General features: G+C 42.6%; 1 protein-coding gene across 1 annotated transcript in view; it reads left to right on the plus strand.

The window, feature by feature from the left end:
* Positions 1-303: 303 nt before the first annotated feature.
* The window catches only part of CDH17 (cadherin 17), an 80,551-nt gene continuing 58,493 nt past the window's right edge, over positions 304-22,361 (plus strand). The window contains exons 1-3 of the mRNA XM_002759081.6: positions 304-397; positions 14,632-14,702; positions 19,962-20,060. Of these exons, the coding sequence (XP_002759127.1) occupies positions 14,652-14,702; positions 19,962-20,060 (150 nt within the window). The 5' untranslated portion in view covers positions 304-397; positions 14,632-14,651. The remainder of the gene's footprint in view (positions 398-14,631; positions 14,703-19,961; positions 20,061-22,361) is intronic.

A 22,361-nucleotide genomic window follows, 5' to 3' on the forward strand; every position in this document is an offset into this window, starting at 1 on the left:
GGGAGCAAAATATGAACAAAAGTCTTTGATGTCATGGAGATAGTTGAACACACAAAAAGCTTTTCCACTGGAACTTCTTGTCTTTTCATAGACTCGACTACATTGAACAATGTAGCAACCTGTTTTGAGATGGATTAGATGTAAATTACACTTCTTTTGGTACAAAGCCATTTCTTTCCTAGGGTAAATGTAATGACGCTTTTTATGATACCCCAGTGGTTCCCGAAGATCAATAAAAAATGTTCATGGTTAATGTTTGACTGAAGCTGAAGGGAGAGGCTGGGAGGCAAAGCAGGGCAGAGGGAGTGTTCCCTGGGGAGATACTCAAGTCGCAGCAAGAGTCTCAACCACTGAATGGACAAGGACTTTTAACCACCATTTTGTTACTTACAGAAAGGTAAGGGCTGACATGTCTTAACTGTGTCAGTAACATTTCTTCCAGAAGGACAAAGTAGATGGAGCGGGGAGGATCTTAAAAAGCCACTTGACAAATTTTTTCCTTGAGGCGGGCTATGTAGCAAGCAGAGAAGGGATATTTGTTGCTGGTGCGACAAGTTTTGCTTGTGGAGTACATTTTTTTTTAAATTTCTTTTCGTTGGGCTCTATTTTATAAATTCATTTGATGAAGTGGCTGGAGTGAAATCAAGCTTGGCAGTGGAATTAAAGGGGAGATTGGGTTCTCTGATGTTTAAACAAGTATCCCACCGTTCTTTGTGATGAGTGTATAAAAGTGCCTGGTCTTAAGATGCGCTGGGGCTCTTGTATTCTAGACATTGGGGTTGGAATTACATTCTCACAATGCATGTCATCTCTCAGCATTCTACTTCTCAGAGAATGAGATTCAATTTGGGATTCTTAGGATTGTCTGGGACACAGCTAGGGAGGGGAAGTGCAGAGAAGAAAAGAAGCCTTTTTGTAAAAGTACTGGAGTGAGAATTGAAGACAGAGACAGACAGATCTGCCTGCACATGTGAGAGGGGAGGCTGATGTGCATGTTACTCAGCTTCCTGGGCTGCTTTTGGCTGTGATGGTGGACGTACCACCTGCGAATGTGTGTTTGTTTTTATGTTAAGCCACACATAGCTTATTGGTATCTTTAATGGTCCAGTCTTTACCTCTATCTTGGTCTTTTCTTGATGACAGATGACTTAATGGCGACAGATGACCTTTGTGGTAGAGGATGCCAAGCAGCAGATTGGAAGGACACTACATTATCTAATAATTTCTTGTCTTTATTTTTCTTCAAAAACTTAAATAGCAAATGAGGCATTATTTGTAAGAAGAAGAAAAGCACCTGTGTAGATGAAAGGACGATGCATGCTATTCAGCTCTCACTAGGAAACAGAGCAAGCCCTTTACCGAAGAGGTTTCTGTTGGGTTATAGGGCCATATGAGTCTTCAGGGTCGGCCAGATAGCTTAGGCCAGGTTAATTACTTTCCAGCCTGTGGGCACACAACAGAGGGCTGTCGCTCTCTGAGCCTTAATTTTTTTTGTCTGAAAAACAGAGAGACTTGCCTAAGCAAGTAGTTACTGAGAAGCAAATTAGATAATCAGGTAAAGAGCTTACTGTGTTGCTTGGTGCCCGGTACACATCCAGTGAATGTTAGCTCTCTACTCCATGAAAAAGTTCAAGTAGGTGACTCAGGACAAATTGAGAAGTTGCTGTTTCATTTTTAAGAAAAATAAGAAAAAAAATCAGTAATGCCATAAAACATTTACAATTATGCAAGAAAGGAACTAATTCTATGTTCAGGAAGTGGGATTAAAAAATATAAGGTTAATAAAATGACTGTTTTTGCTTTTATATATATATACACACACATATATATACATACACATATACATAAACTTATGTATTTGTATGAAGCATTTTAAAGCCCCTCCAATGGTTCCCTGTAAGTCTTCGGGTGGGGTGTGGGTGTGGTATCCTTTGAAACTCACCCAGATGACCTCTGAAGAAAGTCATCCTGTTCAAGGTGAAGGTTACATTTCCGATACCTCCTCCCTTCTCATACAAGAGGGAAAATATGGCTGGGTGTGGTGGCTCATTTCTGTAATTCCAGTAATTTGAGAGACTGAGGAGGGAGAATCACTTGTGCTGGAGTTCGAGACCAGCCTGGGACGTCTGAACAGAAGGAGACTCTGCCTGTACAAGGAAATTAAAAATTAGTCAGGAGTGATGGCACTTACCTGTAGTCCTAGCTACTGGGGAGGCTGAGGTGAGAGGATCTTGTAAGCCCAGGAGTTTTAGACTGCAGTGAGCCATGATTGCACCAGTGCACTCCAGCCTGGGTGACAGAGTGAGAACCTGTCTCAAAAAAAGAAAAAAAAAAAAAAAAAGAAAAGAAAAAGTCAGATGATGGTGCAAAATATATCCTGGCAGTAAATTTACCTCTAGTCTTTCTGTCTGGGTGAGTTTCAAAGCATGGCACACCTGCACCTTACCCAAAGACTTATATGGGAATCATCAGAGGGGCTTTAAAATGCGTGTGTGTGTGTATTTAAAACCAAAACCAATAGTTTTATTATTGTTATATTTTTAATCCCTCTACCTGAACACAGAATTAGTTCCTCTCTTGCATAAAGGTAGATTCTTTTAATGGCATTATTTCTGTTGTCAAAAACAATTTCCAGAAGGATGTGTCCCTCATTTTTCTTCCGCATTAACAGAGATGACTGAGGAGGAACACTGGGCATTGTCCTGTTCCCTGCTCTGGAGGCCAACAAACAGTGCTTGCCCAGGAGCTGGTTCTCAGGGATGGAGACATATAGATTTGGCATAAAATTGCATTGAGTCAGACATCCTGGTGTCAGATGTTGAATGGGGCTAGTTGTTCTGTAACTGCTCAGTGATTATCCAAAGAAAGACATGCGGAGTTTCAAGGAATATCTACTTATTTGTTGCTTGTGAGAACAGACAGGAATGTTTACTTAGGTACAAGAAATATTAACTTAATAAAAGCTGATATTCCTCCAGTGGCTGAGAATTACACTAACGTTGAAATTTTTTTTTTTTTCACTTAAGCAATATGTGACAATCTAAGCTATACTTGATTGTTGTCTATGTGGTACAAAGAAAATTTCTTTTCAAATATTCGACATGGAAATTTCTCATTCATATTTCTAAGTCATTCATTTTTGGCGATACACTTATTACTTAAAAATATTAGGACTTGTTCTTAAGTGAGGGACAAAGAGAATTGAAATGGCAGATTTGTTGTCTTGACATCTAAGCTAAAGATGAACTCTTCCTCCCCTAGAGGCCTGTGGGAAGAGTGGCTGGGTGCTTGGCCGCTGCATTCACACCACTTCCTCAAGTGCTCAAGGCTCAGTTTCCTGCTCTGTGGGATAACAACAGGCCACATTGTACAATTATTGTGTTGTTCAAGTTAAGTTCCCCGAAGTGCTTAGCTTAGCTTGCAATTTTTTGAGCATTTGCTATTTTTTAAAAGTTTCAATGATTTTTAAACCGGTTCATGAATGAGATTTCATCGTGGTCTGTACCTTTCATTAAGCAGGATTAAATTTATTTTCCTTTCTTCTCTTACCCTTCCCAGTTGTCAGTTATTATTTAATTACAGAAATCGGACCCGTGAACCTGCCATACTTAACATGACTACACATTCTTGTCATTAAAATTATTGCCTTGGGTCACCTTGCAAATGAATTGCTATTAGAGAAAGTTTTTTTCTTTTCTTTCTTTAAATCCTTCAGTGTCTAAACCCTATGGGTTGGAATCTAATTTAGATTTACTTCCTACTGAATTTCTAAGGCCAGGATGTGTTGCTTTATTATCTTGACAAAATGCTTATCCGTAAACTTTGTATTACATGAAGAAATAAACACTCTGTCATAAAAATAGTCAAGCCACCTTTTATGAGAAATAGTCATTTCAGTCCTCCTCTTTGGTCCAGGGAAGATGCTTGTGATATTGTTCTGCTAGATCTGGGGGAAAGAGGGTGTCCCCCTGCCACCTTTCTAGGGTTTTTGGGATTTATAGCTGCACACCTCAGGGAAGTCAATGATGAAGTCCTTCCTGGCTACCTGCTTAAAATCCATTTTATGCCTAGTGTCCCATTATTGGAATGCTAAACATGTGGGAGTTACTTAAATCCTATTGCTCAAGGTCATTGCCAAGGTCTGATTGCAAAAATTCAAAACATTGCAGCCTCAGGCATAAATGGGTTATGACATCAGAGAAGTGTCCCAGCAGGATAGTCACTGTTTTCCCTATGCCAGTGGGTTTCCTTTCCTATGACTGCTCCAGGCCCCTCTTCCATTCAACATTGGGATGTTCTGGGAGACTCGGAGAAGAAGCCTCTTCTCCCCAGCTGACCCTTCCCTTGCTCTGTCTTGGGGGAACACTGTGGGAATGAAAGCCAACCAGGAATGAGCATGACACCTTTCTCAAATATTCCTTGGAATTCATTCTTTTCTTTAATGAGAATAATTATGCTAGTAATCCCATTACTGGATATATAACCAAAGGATTATCAATCATTCTACTAGAAAGACACATGCCCACGTATGTTTTTTGCAGCACTATTTACAATAGCAGAGACTTGGAACCAACCCAAATGCCCATCAGTGATAGACTGGATAAAGAAAATGTGGCACATATACACCATGGAATACTATGCAGCCATAAAGAATGAGTTCATGTTTTTTACAGGGACATGAATGAAGCTGGAAATCATCATTCTCGGCAAACTAATATAGGGACAGAAAACCAAACACTGCATGCTTTCACTCAAAGGTGGAGTTGAACAATGAGAACATGTAGACACAGGGGAAGATCACACACCGGGGCCTGTCAGAGGTTGGTGGGCAAGGGGAGGGAGAGTATTAGGACGAATAGCTAATGCATGTAGTGCTTAAAACCTAGATGATGGGTTGATAGGTGCAGCAAACCACCATGGCACATGTGTGCCTATGAAAGAAACCTGCATGTTCTGCACATATATCCTAGAACTTGAAGTAAAGTTTTTTAAAATAAAAAATGAGACAATTTTTAAAAAGAATAATTATGCTAGTAATCTGTATTATAATTGATTATATCAATTGAAACCATTTTAAGTTATCCAGGGGACCATTTAGCCTCCTGTGAGCCATGTTCCTCATGAACCTATTGGTGGAACAAATAACCACCTCCAATTTTGCATATGTGTAAATCCAGATTGTCATATACTGACAGATGGGCACATCTGTATTACAGAGTTTAGTGACAGAAAATCTGGCTTATGTTTGTGTGTGTATGTTCATCCCTCCCTCCCTCCTTTCATCCCTTCTTCCTTGTCTTCCTCTCCTCTCTAGAATCATCCAGCTGCCCATTTCCTCCCCATGTAGAGTAATCTGTTTGAAGTGTGAGGCAGAAGCCCAGATTTACACTTGCCTGCTTGTTTCTAGCTTATTAATGGCTACTTTGATTGGGTCCTTAATTCATCAAAAGTGCAAATTGGTCGGATGCTTCTGTGGTTCTCTGAACTTTGAGTGATGCAATTGGTGCCAGAGATCTGTGAGCCTGACCAAAAAGATGGGCATGACAGATCTGTACATTACTCGATGAATAATGGTTTAAGTGAGATTTTCATCTGATCTTTATATCTATCTGGCCTTGCCTCATAATTTATGCTGCTCTTAGCAGAGTACAGTGAGGAGGAAAAATAAATGGCTCCCAGGATCTTTGGCATCGTTGGGTCCTGGCGGTGTTAGGAATTCCTGTCACATCCCTTCCTGCCCACACTACCTTAGGATATTTGAAAACGAATTCTGTAGTTCTCTCCTTCTGCAACTTCTTTGTTCTTTGGAGCTGCATGGCTCAGCCTTAGTGCTAGGTGAATTATTTTAATTCAAAGCCCTTCATGCTTTATTTTTAAAAATAAAAAGAATAAGAGATGACTGACTCTAAGATTCATCTATCACTTAGCTTTTCACAAGGGGGACAAAAATCAATGCTTATGTGTTGACATGGAAATTTGGAGATCTGGGACCTAGAAACTCCTTGTCCTTACTCAAATAAATAGGTAAATGACAAGAGTGTCTAAACATCACATTCCCAACTTGCAAGATGGTGGGTGAAAGAGTTGAGAAGCCAGATACTAAGGAGAAAAAACCTAAAGCTAAGAAGGCTTTTGCCAGTGGCAAGGTGAAAAGGGGGAACCTCAGGGCTAAAAAGCCCAAGCAGGGGAAGCCTTGCTGCAGCCCAAATCCTGTTTTTATTGGAGGATTTGGCAGATGTTCTGGAATTCATAGCCTCAGTACATTTGGCTATGTATGCCAGAAAGGCTGTGTACAAGAGGAAGTACTTAGATGCTAAACCCAAGAGTGAAAAGAAGATTCTTGCAGCTGTTACAAAACTAGATGCTGGTGACAAGAATGGTGACACCTGAGTGGTTAAAGTTCACAAAATGCCTTGATATTATCCTACTGGAGATGTGCCTCAAAAGCTGTCCAGCCATGGCAAGAAACTGCAGTCTGTGTATGAGAAAACTTAAGAGCCAGCATGGCCCCTGGGACCACAGTGCTCATCCTCCCTGGGTGCCACCAAGGCAGGAGGGTCGCTTTCCTGAAGCAGCTGGGCAGTAGCTTGTTACTTGTGGCTGGACCCCTGGTCCTCAATGGAATTCCTCTGTAAAGGACACACCAGAAATTTGTCATCACCACCTCCATAAAAATTGGTATCAGGGCCGGACGTGGATCCCAGCGCTTTGGGAGGCCCAGCGGTGTGGATCACTTGAAGCCAGGTGTTTCTGACCTGCCTGGTCAACATGGTGAAACCCTGTCTCCACTAAAAATAAAAAAAATTAGCCAGGTGTTGTGGCGCACACCTATAATCCCAGCTACTTGGGAGGCTGAGGCATGAGAATTACTCGAACCTGGGAGGTGGAGGTTGCAGTGAGCTGAGATGGCACCATTGCACTCCAGCCTGGGCATCAGACTGAGGCTGTCTCAAAAAAAAACAACTAAGCATTGTGAGAACCCAAAACATCTTACTGATGCCTACTTTAAGAAGCAGCTGCGGAAGCCTAGACACTAGGAGGGTGAGATCTTCGACACAGAAAAAGAGAAATATGAGACTACAAAGCAGTGCAAGGCTGATCAGAAAGCCGTGGACTGGCAAGTTTTATCAAAACCCAAAGCTGTTCCTCAGCTCCAGGGCTACCTGCAATCTGTGTGTGCCCTGACAAATGGAATTTGTCCTCACAAATTGGTGTTCTAAATTTCTTAAGTAGGACCTAATTATATAACTGAAAAAAAAATTCATGCTGTTAAGCCTCTTGGGAGCTTGGAGCCTCAGTGAAGAGGAGAATCAGTGAAGGCTTGGGTGGACTGCTGGGACGCGGAGGGTCCCTCGGTGTCTAATGCCTGAGCAAAGCCTCCTGTGAGGCCACCTCTGCCCTGGGTCGGCAGCGCAGGCAAAAGCAGAGTTCCCCGGGGTCTTCATTTGCTAGGGCTGTCTTCACACAATACCACAGGATGGAGGGCTGAAACAGCAGACATTTGTCATTTTAGTTCTGGTGGCCGGAAGTCCAAAACCAAGAGGGTGGGAAGGTTGGTTCCTATCTCCTCCGGCCTCTCTCCTTGGCTTGTAGATGCTGTCTGCACGTTCCTACAGTGTTCTTTCTTTGTGGATGAACCTGTCTCCAAATCTCTTTCTAGAAGGACATCAGTCATAGTGGGTTAGGGCCCACTCTAACAACCTCATTTTAACTTCATTACCTCTGTAGAGACTCCAAAGTCACATTCTGAGGTGCTTGGAAGTTAGGACTCCAGCATCTGCTTTTGGGCAGGGGAAGGGAGACACAATTCTACCCATAGCATTTGGATTGATTTAAAAAAGGGAAGATCCCTAAGGTGAAGCGCAGACATGAGAAACAGTGAGACACAAATACGTTTGCAGGAGAGATGAACTTCCCAGACCAAGGCAGCCTTTTCCTCCAGGCGGGTGGGGGCAGGTCACGTCAGCATTTGGAAAAAAGGAGCAGCTACAAAGTGGGGGTGGGGGGGTGGGGGGAAACTTTCCAAAGTTTTGGAAAGATCTATAATGAATGAAATGATACTTGGTGTCTCATCTTCAAGATATTTGTGTTTCAAAGGGAGTGAAAATTAGCCTGGCAGTGTGACCTTGAGCAAGACTCTTCATTTCCGTGGTCTTCACTGTTTGATTTTCTATCTTTAAGAGGTGGATGATAATGGCATCTGTTCCATAGAGCTGTTTTGAGAAATCAGCAATATAATTCACTACCAAGTCTTATTGATGCATGTGGCAAATTGTCTTCTGGCAATGTTGGCTACCTTTGCCATTATCCTGGCTGGATGCAGATTCAGGCTGTGGCGGGATTCCCGTGTCTTCTGTTGTGCGGTGGATTAAATGAGGCACCACTTCTGCAGGGTAAGCCCAGCAGCTCTGGTTCCCCTCTGCAAGCACATGCCCTGACCTACTATTGAGCAAGTGGTGGTGGTGATGGTGTCCACTGGGTGAGGGGCAGCCACCGTTTGGAACCAAGGCCTCATTTTCAGAACTTTTTTTTTTTTTAAACACCTCTGATCTGTGTTGCAAAGGGTGTGCTCGGCCTCTCAGATAATTAACTGCCATAGAAACTTTCTGAATTTAGTCCTTGTATCTGAGGGAAATCCTGACAAATGACAAAAATTCCATGCAGATGGTCGGATCAACTATGACAGGTAGTTGAGATAAAATGGCAGAGAGTCATCTGGAAATCTCTTCCAATTCTTTTCCAACTAGCGTTTGTGAAGAAACCTATGATATGTTGTCTGGCTTGGTGGTTTGGGCAATTTCGGTGATGAAGGATGGCTTCCCGTCAGCACCATCATGAGCCAGGGAGCGCCATTCGTGAATGGTATTGTGTCCATGGAAGGAGGAAGTGTAGGTGGGAACGGTTTGAGAGACCAAAGTCCTCTTTTGACCTAATCTTAGCATTAGTCTAGTTTGCCTTGGGCTTTGCCTTACTGCCTCCTTTGGCTGTGAGGATGTTGCTGTGGAGGCTATTTCTAGAATATTTTCATTAGCAGGCCACCACTAATTGTGGGAATTGTGAAAAGAAATGTCTTGTTGGACGATATTTACAGTTTGACTAAGCAAACATGGGCGGCAAAATGAATTTTTGACGAATAGCGTTCCAAATTTGAACTTGCTGAATCTCTTAACTCTCGAAGGTAGGTATTGTTATTATTATCCCTACTTTACAGAGAGTAGAGAGGGCCACCAGTCAGCCAGTGGAAGAGTTAGGATCCAAGCTGGCCAGTCTAACCCCTGGGTCTATGCTCCTAGCAACCACATGGTGTGTTAGATTTGTCTTCAAATAAATCATGGCACCCTACATGAGGCAGTGGAAGGCAATGACTTCTTCCCACTGGAAACCCTTCTGTGAGGGGCAGGCTAAATGTACATGACAAAACAAAGGATAAGTACATTTCTACTTGTACTTCTTAGGTTCCATTCAAGCATCTCAGACAGTAGTCTCTCTGAGCATCTGACCAAAACAAGGCATTCCTTTCATTCTTATTTGCTTTTCTATCATTCAGCTTGTGTTTTCATTGAAGACTAAAAGTGTTAAAAAAATCAGTTCAAGAAGAGATGAACTATTTCAATCAGTTCTAGGTTATTTACTGAGCAGAAATCTGTTAGTGTATTTACGGGGAAAACAACTCTTTCCATCAACAGTAAATATGCATTCCTTTGCTTCAAACTAAAGCTTTGAATTTTGAATGAGTTTCCTTTAATATATCATGTTTATTCAGAAAGCTCTTACAGGTGAGAACAAATTAATAGAATATCCATGTTAGGTAATCACAAATGTTTTAGAATTTACCCAACATCTGACGAGGGCTTGATATATGCAAGGGATAGCATAAAGAGCCCTGAGAAGTTAAAAAAAAAAATAACAATTTAAAAATAAGGCCTCTGCCCTTAAGGATCTTATTTAATAATGGCAGTAATGCTAACAGATAAATAAATGATTAAAAAAAATATGATCAGGACTGGCTTTGAGAGGAAGAGACTTCTGGCTGGAAATCAAGGAAGATTTCACGAAGGAAGTAGACTTTAGGTCCTAGCTCCATGAAGGTAGACCCTGTACCCTTTTTCTTGGTACCCTGGTTCTTAGCACAGTATCTGGCACATGCTAGATGTGTAGTTCAGTTCTATTTAAATAAATGAGTAAGTTGAAATTAGATGGTAGTGAGAAGGTGTGAGAAGCAGAAATGAGGAAACATCTCCATCCAACCTCATTAAGCAAATCTCCATTGTCCATTTTCTCCGGGCCAGGCCCTGAGCCAGGCAGGGAGAGCAGCAGGGGTGAGAGCTTGGCTGTGGGACAGCTCGGGGTACAAAGTCCATCTGGGTAGAGGCATGACTGGGTGTGAGAAGGGAGTGGCAGATAAGGCTGGAAGAGTTGGGAGCAGCATTTGAAAGATCTTGAATGCTGAGGAGTTTAAGGAGAAAGATCTCCCAATATGTCATGATTGCCTGTATTTTTACTCACATTAAGCAGATACAGGTTGAAAGCTGACTGTGCATTTTGTTAATATTACAGAAAATTACTTTGTTAAACTTAATATCAACGTATTTATTTATAAGTGATATCATTTTGCAGTATGCTAGAACCTGAGGTTGTTACTTGTTTCTATATGTTTCTAAACCAAGTAAGCAGTCTAAAGCAGTAATGCTCATTTGTTTGTGAGTTCATTCTAAAATGATGCTTGGATATGTCAACCAAATTAATTCTGTTACAAAAGCGAATTTTTAAACATTCAAGGAATTTATGAATCTAGGGATCCCAAAGGGTTTTAATCCTAGCTTTTCCTTAAAATAGTTGTGGAATTGCAGGGCAAGTTGCTTAATTTACATACGATGTATAAATACATATACATATATAATATTTGTATATCTGTATAGCTCTTTCTCTGCCCATGGTCTTTGTCATACATCTACGTCTAGGTAGCTATCACACTGTATAAGGTGCAGTAGTCAGAGTTGAAATTCCAGAGTTTAAACTCTGGAATCGATAATCTGGTTGGAGGCAAGGTAATGTCACTTCCTAGCTGTATGGTGTCTTTAGGCAAATTGCTTGACTTTGAACCTCGATTTTCTGACCTACAAAATGAGAAGAGCAATTCCAAGCTCATGATATCTGAGAAAATCATAAGAGCACAAACTTCTTATTGAGCAATTGCTGTGTATTTTCCATGTGAGGAGACTGAGGCACTGAAAGATGAAGTGGTATATCCACAGCCGCATAGCTAGAGAGCCGGCTTTCTGACTCCAAGCCTACCTGCTGGACCACTCTGTTACTAGTTTTAATTTTAATTTTTTGAGACAGGGTCTTGCTCTCTTACCCAGGCTGCAGTGCAGTGGCGCAATCATGACCTGCTGCAACCTCTGTCTCCTGTGTGTGATCCTCCCACCTCAGGCTCCCAAGTGAAGTGGTATCATTGGGGCAAATACCCAAGGTCTGTCATCTCAGAGCAGGGAAATAGAAAACCCGAACACGCAAGAAGTGAGTTTAAGAGCAGAGGTTTAATAAGCAAAAAAAAGAAAGGAGAATAGCTCTGTCTCCTGCAGAGAGAGGGGAGCGCCCAAGTGGGTCTTCAGGTTTATTGGTGAAATGCATGTTTTTTAAGTTTCGTTTTGGTTTGGTTTTGAGGCGGAGTCTTGCTCTGTCACCCAGGTGGGAGTGCAGTGTCATGATCTTGGGCTCACTGCAACTCCGCCTCCCTGGTTCAAGCAATTCTCCTGCCTCAACCTCCAAAGTAGCTGGGACTACATGTGTGCACCACTATGCTGGCTAATTTTAGTAGAGACAGGGTTTCACCATGTTAGTCAGGCTGGTCTTGAACTTCTGACCTCAGGCAATCCACCCCTCTTGGCCTCCCAAAGTTCTGGGATTGTGAGCATGATCTCACACTTGGCCATAGGTTTAGTATGTGAGCTTGAGGAAATGGTGTGTGATTTACATAGGGCCTGAGAGATTGGTTGGTGCAGGTGTGACGTTTGCATACTGTATGAAGAAGCTGGCCATCCCACCCTAATCTTTTATTATGCAGATGGGTTCTCTACCTGGCCAGCACCATATTGTCTGTTCTTTACTGTACATGTAGTTGACAAAGAAAGGCAAGATGGAGCCGCCATGTTGAACATGCCTGGCCTTCAGGTGGCCTTTTCCTACTGGCAGAGCTGCTGGCATTTACCCATGCAAGCTTCTAGCTTGCTTATCTGTGTCTGCAGCCTGATTTTACAAGCTGCTCTTTGTTAGAAAAGAAATGATTTTGGGGCTGCTTTTTGTTAAAAGGAAACCTTACTGAGGACTGTCTTACCCTCACTATCTGCCTAAGTAATTTCTTTTCAGCTCCTGTATCACAGGTAACTGGGACTATAGGCAGGTGGCCTATAGGCATGTCACCACATCTGGCTAATTTTTTAGTAGAGATGGGTTCTTGCCATGCTGACCAGGCTGGTCTCAAACTCCCGATCTCGAGCAACCCACCCGCCTTGCCTCCCAAAGTGCTGAGCTGATAGGTGTGAACCACTATGCCCAGCCTGTTAGTGTTTTTAAAGACCTCTCCACAAACCTGCCTACTTGGCGATGCTTTATAAAGGATTGTTTCTTTATCTCCCAGAACATTAGTGAAGCTAAAATGAAATAGCATTTTTACTCTTTAAAGTTCAAATATAAGTTATGCAAATGTAGGTTAGGTAAAATTTTTGGTATGTAAATTTTTAGAGTGGTTAAAATGTTAGTGAATTTTTTTCCATGCTGGTGATATTAGTGGCATGTGTGTTCCATATAGAAAACCTTAGTTCAACCATTGTGGAAGACAGTGTGGTGATTCCTCAAGGACTTAGAAATAGAAATTCCATTTGACCCAGCAATCCCATTACTGGGTATATATCCAAAGGATTATAAATTGTTCTATTATAAAGATACATGCACACGTATGTTCATTGTGGCACTGTTTACAATAGCAAAGACCTGGAACCAACCCAAATGCCCATCGATGATAGACTGGACAAGGAAAATGTGGCACATATACACCATGGAATACTATGCAGCCATAAAAGAACGATAGGTTCATGTCCTTTATAGGGACATGGATGAATCTGGAAATCATCTCAGCAAACTTACATAAGAACAGAAAAGGAAACACCACGTGTTCTCACTCATAGGTGGGTGTTGAACAATGAGAACAGATGGACACAGGGAGGGGAGCATCACACACTGAAGTCTGTTGGGGGGGAATAAAGGAGGGAGAGTCGGGGGTAGGGAGGTTTGGGAGGCATAACATGGGGAGAAATGCCATATATAGGTGACGGGAGGATGGAGGCAGCAAGCCACATTGCCATGTATGTACCTATGCAACAATCCTGCATGTTCTGCACATGTACCCCAGAACCTAAAGTGCAATAAAAATATGTATATTAAAAAATATAAAATTAAAATATAAATAAAGTAGTAAAAAAACCCTTTAATAAAGAATAAGATGATGAAGTAAATCAAGATTATTCATAATATCTCTCTAGAGATAAGAAAGTGATTGGAATTTAAGTGAAATAAATATATTTTAAAAATTTCCTTGACTTTCTTTTTTGGTGGTGGTAGAGCAGTCCAAACTTATGGCAGGCAACAACACTGTTTTTCAGGACATGTGGAAAATTTATCTCACATCTTAAAATCAATTAGTCATGACATGTCTCTGGGTGAAAGTTATAATCTCTGAGAAATGGGAAGCCTTAAGGAGGAAAGGAAAAATAATATTGGACAGGAGAGAATGAGGACAGAGTTTGGATTTTCATTTGATCTCTTCTGGAATAGTAAGAAGTACGTTTTTTTCTTAGGTTTATTACCTAGGTAATGATAATATCTGGAAGACCAAAAAGGTAGCTGGTGACGCCTTTGAAGAATTGTGAGCGTTCTTGAGTTCTTTTCACTTAAGGAGTCTCATATGTCTGTGGCTTTGAATCAAAATCTTTATATCTAGTTATCCTGGCATTTGCCAGAATACATTTTCTCCATCCATATAATAAGGGTGAAAAGAATACTCTGCTGTCTGGGTGCAGTGGCTCATACCTGTAATCCCAGCACTTTGAGAGGCCAAGGCAGGTGGATCACCTGAGGTCAGGAGTTCAAGACCAGCCTGGCCAACATGGTGAAATCCTGTCTCTACTAAAAATACAAAGATTAGCCAGGCATGGTGATGGGCACTTGTAATCCCAGCTACCTGGCTTGAACCCAAGAGGCGGAGGTTGCTGTGGGATGAGATTGCACCACTGCACCCATTCTGGATGACAGATCGAGACTCTGTCTTAAAAAACAAACACGTGTTGCTTATTATTTAATATGCTTAACTGAAGAAGATCATAACAGAGCAAAGCCTTCGAGAAATGGAATTATCATGAGCATGTTTTGAGATGTTGGCTTGCATACTACTATGGATGATGTGCATGAAGCTTCTAGAAGACTGGGCTGCTCCATACAGAGGAGAGCCTGACCTTTTGGGGCATCATTTTACTAGGTTTATAACTGGATATCATACATTGATTCTTACTGATTGGAAAGACATGATTTTAACATACTAGTAACTAACCACTTTTTTCTCTGGCTTGTTCACAGGAATTTGAATAAAGAAAACTATGATACCTCAGGTCCATCTTCACTCCCTGTGTCTTCTCATACTTTATTTGGTAAGAGAAATGGGTGTTCTTCTCTATTTATTTACTAGAATATTTTCTGCTACTTTCTACCCCATACCAGGGAAAGAATGGCTATTATTACTTTAAAAAAGATGACCTATCAAAATTAAGTTGTTGTATAGAATGGAAACAGCTTTTTCCACTGTGATATGTTTGATGAAATGGCTACAAATCATGTCTGTCCTTAACTAGGGAATGTATTTTCTTTCCCACTCTTAAAAGCCAATACCAGTTACAGGGAGGCTGAAAACAAATCTATCTATTTATGTATAGCTCACGGAATCTGGAATGACATTGCACTGATACATGAATTAGTCTGTGTCCCTTAATCTTGACTTAAAAAAAAAAAAAAAAAACTTTGCCCATGAAAACTTACCACTGAAACATCAAGAAAAGGATTTTCTCTATTTTCAGCCCTGCTCTGCTCTGTACTTTTCTTCTCATCAATGGTTTGGAGTTTTCTGGTTGTCTTTAACCATTTGTTAGGTTAACCCTACTGACTGTCAGCCTTCTAGAGCTTGGAGCTGAATGAAAACTGGGGAGTCCTTACCCTTGACCTCAGGGTAAATAGAAGATGCCTTCTTTTTTTTAACCTACATGACTCCTGAGGTTCACAAAAGGTGCCCCCAAAATTGCTGTATTATGAAACAAGATTATAAGATTTAGGGGAGGCATTTCCTTTTTTTTTTTTTTTAAACAGGAAGCTTCTAGATCCTCATACCTCAAACCTTATTTTCTTTCTTCTGAGACCCATAAATAATACACTAAATTTCAAGTCCCAGAAAGTACCCTAGAGCTCACATAGTTACAGAGTGAAATAGAGCAAAACTTAAAACTATGAGAGCCTTCCTCCCAGGGGAAATCTGCCATTCAAACCTTATGAGAAGCATGAGCCTTCACAGCCTGGAGGGTCAGAGCCTGTCTCCAGGATTGTGTAAGGGCTGGATATCAGACATCCCCAGCTGACCTCTCTCCTCATCCTACCCCCTCAAATGTCCTTCGTCACCTGTGTTTATCCCAGGGTAGTGATAAAGTCAGACCTGTTTTCGCACTTGGTGCCTCCACTACCAGTAATAGGAATTTGGTGAGTTACCTAAGCTTTGAACCTCAGTTTTCTGTGAAATCCATCTAATAATAGTACTTGTTTTATGGGGTGTTGTGGTAATTCAATGAGATACTGCATGTACAAGGCTCTTGGATCAGTGACTGGCAGTTAAAGACACAATAAACATTAGCTACTATAATTGCTACAGTATTTTAAGTGTTTGGTGTCTACATCCATATGGACTCTGACCTCCATGAAGAATGGACTGTGTTTTTGTCATCTTTGCAGGTTCTCCACCAAACACACTTCTAAATTATTTAATAATATCAAATTATTAGGCCTCATTTGCTTCTTGTCTGAGAAGGGAACATGCATTTTTATTCCTGGATAAAAGGTGAAGATAAGGCTTCCTTCTCTCTATTCTCACCCCACTGGGACTTCTATCTAGAGTGAAAAATACTGCCCAACCACTGCTGGCAGCAGCGGCTTCCCCAGGTGACAGCCGCAAGCACAGCTGTCTCTGGGTGAAGTCAGGGAGTGGAATTTCAGGGGTGTTGGGAGGGAGACACTTCTTTTTCCTACCACCTCCCAAGGCCTCTCCTATGAAGACTGGGAGTTTGCTTGAAGAATCTTACCTTCTGCATAGGGCTTTAATCAACAGAGACACTAATTTACTCCATACTGCGAGTCGATCTTCTGTTCTTTTCCAAGAGATAGATTCGTCAGAGGGTTGGAAACACAAATGCAGCATAGATGTACTTCAAGGGCACCAAAGACAGAATAAGTGATCCAGGATGTGGGAAAGGGAACTGAATAGGGAATTGGAGGAAACCAAGGCAGAGCCGTCTATTTCGGGGTTTTGCATGGGACTTCCAGAAGGAAGATGAGTTTGGTGCAAATACTACATAATCATTGCACTGAGCGCTTGACGGAGCTAGCAGGTAGGTGAACCTGGCAACTGCACATGTTCTTTGGCCTGGAAGGCAGTGCAGCAGTGTGGCCAAGAGTTGGCGCTAGGTGCTCCAATGGTGCTGGCTACCATCTGGAGGTAGCTCTATCTCTGAATGCTTTGCCCCTACTGTGGGACTTCTCTGGAGATACTTTCTTGATAGCACTGGTCAGACCAAATGGTGTTATGTGGTGATCGAGTCCTGTTACTGCCACATAAAAGACGCTAAAAATGACTTTTAAATGGCAGTTCCATTCTCTTCCTTTCATGCTATACCCTCCAACTCCTGCATAAAGCCACCCTCTTGTCCTTACACAAGTTTCCACCACACCATCCTTCCCACTTCTGGGGAATGTGGCTTGATGAGTCACAGTGTGACACACACTTTGAAATCTTTATAGCCCCAATAGCCATGTTAATCGGCAGGAAGAGAGATTTCTTGCTCCGATACAAGCAGGCGACTTTGAACCCTGGAACCGAGACTTGATTCTCATTTTCTGATGAGTGAGCCACCTTGTCCTTGTTAGGAAGGTGCAGCCGTGTTTGTGTGTGGCCAACGTAGTTTTCACTGGTGCGACTAACTCGAAGACTGACTGCTTGCTGACATGAGTGCAAAGCTGATGGAGATAGTTTGCTCTTAAGCAGTAGCTCCATAGATAGCACTCCCCTGACTTAACCAAACATGGTGGTACCTGACCTCTGTCCTGCACACCGGTTCTTATGCCCTGCCTTCTGGGGGCGTAAATGGAACAGGAAAAGATGTGGAAAAGGAGTGAAAGGGAAGCAGAGCTTCCAAAGGAAGATAAACTTAGAGAGGAGGAGATGGGCCAGAAGTCTGGCAAAATTACTTTGTGAGTTAAGAATGCATTTTCTTGGCCGAGCATGGCAGCTCAGGCCTGTAATCCAGCACTTTGGAAGGCCGAGGCAGGTGGATCACCTGAGGTCAGGAGTTGGAGACCAGCCTGGCCAACATGGTGAAACCCTGCCTACTAAAAATATAAAAAATTAGCCAGGCGTGGTGATAGGCACCTGTAATCCCAGCTACTTGGGAGGCTGAGGTGGGAGAATCACTTGAACCTGGGAGGTGGAGGTTGTAGTGATTGCACTCCAGCCTGGGCAACAAGAGCGAAACTCCGTCTCAAAAAAAAAAAATCATTTTCTTGCAAGTAAGAGGAAATCTGATTTTAGAGCATTTTAAATAAATAGGAGTTTATTTTCCTCAGATAACAAGAAGGCTGAAGTAGCAATCTCGGGCAGGTTTAGCAATGCCACAATGTTGTCAGAGACTGGGACTACTTTCTCTTTGTTACAGCATTTTTTGAGCTGGTTTGTCCTATCAGGGTTCATTACAACTGCCCTAACTGCAGACACAAGGTCCACTGTTTCAGCAGGAGCCACAAGAAAGGGCAATGGCAGCCACAACTGCCTTTTTTTAAAATTGGGAAAACAGAAGCTTAACCAGTGGACTTCGCCTCTCATTTCATGAACCAGAACTGGGCCACTTGGCCACCTTCCTAGCCGCTAGGGAACGTGGGAAAGGACCACTTGGTTTACCAGCCTCTGTGGTGGCAGGCAGCAAAGGAGAGGTCTTGGCAGTGGCCCAGGGGCAGCAAATCTAGGGCCCTACCACAATTCTGAGGACAGAAAACCAAACTTCAAAGCCCCCATGTTCTCATTCATTATTGCCCTTTTGCCAGATATCCAGCATCCAACTTAGTCAAGATTCCCCAAAATGAGAGATCTAGCATAAGACCTTCCTCTGATCCTTGGCATATTGATGGTTTTGGATATTCCCAGCAGGGAGCAGTTTTCATGTCAAGAGTGTGCTTGCTCTCCCTAAATAACTGAAAAATAAATGGTTTTCCCCCAACCCAGTGGCACCTGGATGTCTGTCTTGCACACCCAGTTCATTGGCTTGCCACATTGTGCTTCTGATTTCAATCTCTTTCACCCTGGATTTCCACCATAAATGGGAGACCCAAAGACTTGCCCAGGAAGGAGAGAAGACAAGCTTGGGGATGAGGCACTAAATCCCTTGTCCTAGAGGGTGCTCCAAGGTGGGTTCATGATTGACTGCCCCTTCGTGCAGGTGACCACTCCACCTGCCTTCAGAGGTGCTGTTGTGGTGAGGGCTGCAGTGATGTTCCCCATGTTCTGAGACTAGGAATGGTGGGAGTCGCACTCTCATGTGCATCCTCAGTGCAGCCTGCAGGCTTTCCCTCCAGGATGTCTTGCCTGTTTCACATCCTCTGGTGGCTGGTGGCTGCTGGCGCGTGGAGGCTGAGAGGGCTGGTTCCAGAGTTGCAGGTTCAAATCCTGCTTCCTGACACTACCTGGGCAAATAATTTAACCTCTTTGAGTCTCAGCCTCATCACCTATAAAACAAGGGTAACAATAGTAATTCCCTCCCTGAGGGTTGTAAGGATTAAATGTGCTTAGGACAGAGCTCCACAAGTACTAACGTAGCAAGTGTGAGCCACTTTTCTTACCATCCCAGCCCCTCTCACTACTACTCCAGTCTTGACTTGGGTGTCTGCAGAGGTTGCTTGGCTCTCAGGTGTAGGGTCTTTGGATTTTAGAAACATTGTGGGGCTGCTGCTTAAAGTAAACATTTTGTTCTTTTATTATTTTTGTTCTAAATGAATGTAAAGAGCTAATCAAATGTTAAAATAGTGAGCTTTGCTTATACTTCAAATTCAGATTCAAATTTGGCTAAAACTTACTGTGTAACTGTGCCAAGCAAACTTTGTACTAAATACATCCATATATTCTTTCCCCTCCTTACAAATTCAAAATTTTAGAGTGCTGGCAATCTGCTGTAAATGTCCTTATAAATAAAAAGATGGAGGGAGGTGTTTTACGAAGTTTGAGAGATAGAATTCTAAATTCATATGGCATTTAGAAGACAGTGTGGCACTGTGCAAGACCATGAGCTTTAGCTCAGACCTGAGTGTGTGTGCTGTGTTAACCTTTTTAAATCTCATTTCGAATATGGAAATGTTAATATTCTTCTCACAGGGTGATTCTTCTCATCTCCTATTCTCAGATGTTTAAGAAAAGCAACGCAAATGTTTGGAAGAAGCTACTTTGTTTGACGTGGTAGAGCTTCAGCAGCTATTACACTCGTTTCTGTTTTGATCAGATTTCAGTTATGATAGAATTCCATGTTTCATATATTGGTGCTGGAAGCCCTAATAAAATCAACAATGACACAGACACATTCATACAAGATGCTAATTTTCTTTCTTTTTAACAGGCAACTGGATACAGCCAAGAAGGGAAGTTTAGTGGACCCCTGAAGCCCATGACATTTCCTATTTTTGAAGGTCAAGAACCGAGTCAAATTATATTCCAGGTAAAAGCTACCCTTGATCGCTGTCCTCTTAATTTTGTGTGCTCTCTTGATGGACTTTTACTCCCTTATCTATTGTACAGCAGGAAGTAAAATAAAGGCATGGCATTCTCATTATCAAGAATGATTTCAGAAGCTAAGTTAAACAGAGAGATGAGTGTCCTCAGTATCATAAGAATTGTACCTGCCATTCTCATTTGGACTTCCTCAATCATCCCTGGGGTGAGGGCTCCCATCCCTCTGCAGAGAGCTTGGTGCCTGTAGGCTCTGCCTCTCCCCTAGAGTAGAAAGGAAACCTGTCTCTGGAGAGGGGAATGGCCATCCACCCTCTGGGTTGTCTGATTAATGAGCTTACTGCTTGAAGTTTTGGAAGACGTGGCTTCTCTGGAGTCAGCACTGGAATGAGCTTTCTGACCAGAGGACCTGCCTTTTCCTCACTGCCTTCTCTGAGCCCCACCTGGGCCATTGCCAAGGTGTGCTGGGAGGTAGGTGTCTTGTTTAGTTAGGAAACCATGAACAGTATCAGATGGAGGTGAGAGTAAGGGGAGGGTCCTAAGTCCCCTCAGAAGTGCTATTAAGGACACATAAATAATCTTGGAAATATAGTGGAGAAGGAGAAGAATGCTACTGTATTTACCAGACTTCCCCCGGGAAGGCCCCTTGGCCCTGAAGTGATTGGAGGTTGCTGATGAGCCTCTTTGGGGTGCCCGCAACCCCTCCCCATCCCATGAACCAGGGAAGTGGCAGAGGTTGCTGAGCTACCTTCTAAGGCAGGTGCCTTCCATTAACTGCCAAACATTTACAGATAGCCCTCTGTGTCTCTGGGTTCATGCATCAGCAAATTCAACTGACAGAATCAAAAATATTTGGGAAAAATAAAAATACAAATTTTAAAATAATCATTTACATAGCACTTACATTGTATTATAAATAATCTAGAGACTGTTTAATGTACATGGGAGAATGCATATAGGTTTCATGACCATAATACACCGCTTTATGTAAGGGCCTTCAGCATCTGTAGATTTTGGTGTCTGTGTGGGTCCAGGAATGATCCCCCACAGATGCCAAGGGACAAATGTATTGTGCTGGACAGTTCCCCCCAACAGAGGAGAGGCTGAAAGCTGTCTTTCCTCCCCTTCCTTTCATTGCACCAGCTTAGTGCAAAGGGCCCCAGAGTAAGAGCTGGCAGGGGCATGCATGCATGTCTATGCAGCCTGGTGCGGTAGGGTGTTATAAGGGGCCTCGACCTCTACAGGCAGATAAGTCAGGGCCTGAGGAAGCAGTGAATGTGTTGAGAGTTGGAAGTTGACAAGAATTCACTTGGTGAGGAAGAGAGGGAAGAGAGCTTAGCGAACGCCCAGCAGGGATGGCCACCCTCTGCCAGGAGAGGGCAGGGGACATTCTAAGGACTGGAAGATGGCCATGCAGCTGGGGAGGATGGAGCCAGGAGGAGCAGGTGGGAGACACGGAGGAGGAGGCCATAGAGTCAGGGAGGATCATGACTCCTAAGAATCTTGGGTTTTTCTCAAAAGCAATGAATCTGAATCAAGACTCCATGAGAAAAGTTCACTCTCTACAAACTACAAAAGGAAAGAGAGGATTCAAGGAACCTGTTAGGAGACTCTGGCAGGGGGTCACACAGTTGAGTTGCTTACTTTCTCACACACACTTTCTTTTCTTAACCATGTACAGAGTGACTACTGCATCTGCCAGGTGCTCGCTGGGTACTGGGGATACGGGATGACCCTGACTCTATCCCTGCCCCAGTGAGCTTACCAGCTAGTAAGAGAAAACTAACAAGGGAACAGATACATGCACTGAAGGTTCTCATGGGAGTCTGGTGGGATGTGGAGCGGGCAGAGGGAATGCAAAGAAAGAGCTACTGATTTTTATTTGTTTGTTTACTTTTTAATTGATAACATTGCATATATTGTGTACAATGTATTTTGAAGTATATGTAGAGAGAAATGACTAAATCAAGCTAATTAACATATGCATTATCTTATCTCTTTTGTGGTGAGAACACTTAAAATCTAAAAATAATCAGTTTCAAACAAAGATGGTGGTGAGTACCTAGAAGAGGTTTCACTGACTCCTAAACTGAGTGTTCAAAGATGAGCAGGTGCTCACAGTCAGGAAGCACCTACTGAGTAAAGGATGGGAAAAAGCCTGGGGGTGTGCACTTGCCAAGAAAATGACAGATGGCATGTGGCCCAGACTCTAGGGAGGGAGACAGTATGCAGTCAAAGGTCTGCATGCCTGCTGAGGTCAGCATGAGCTGGACTGGTCCTTCGTCCTATC

The sequence above is a fragment of the Callithrix jacchus genome, chromosome 16 (assembly GCF_049354715.1).
Source record: "Callithrix jacchus isolate 240 chromosome 16, calJac240_pri, whole genome shotgun sequence".
In the NCBI taxonomy this organism is placed as follows: Eukaryota; Metazoa; Chordata; class Mammalia; order Primates; family Cebidae; genus Callithrix; species Callithrix jacchus.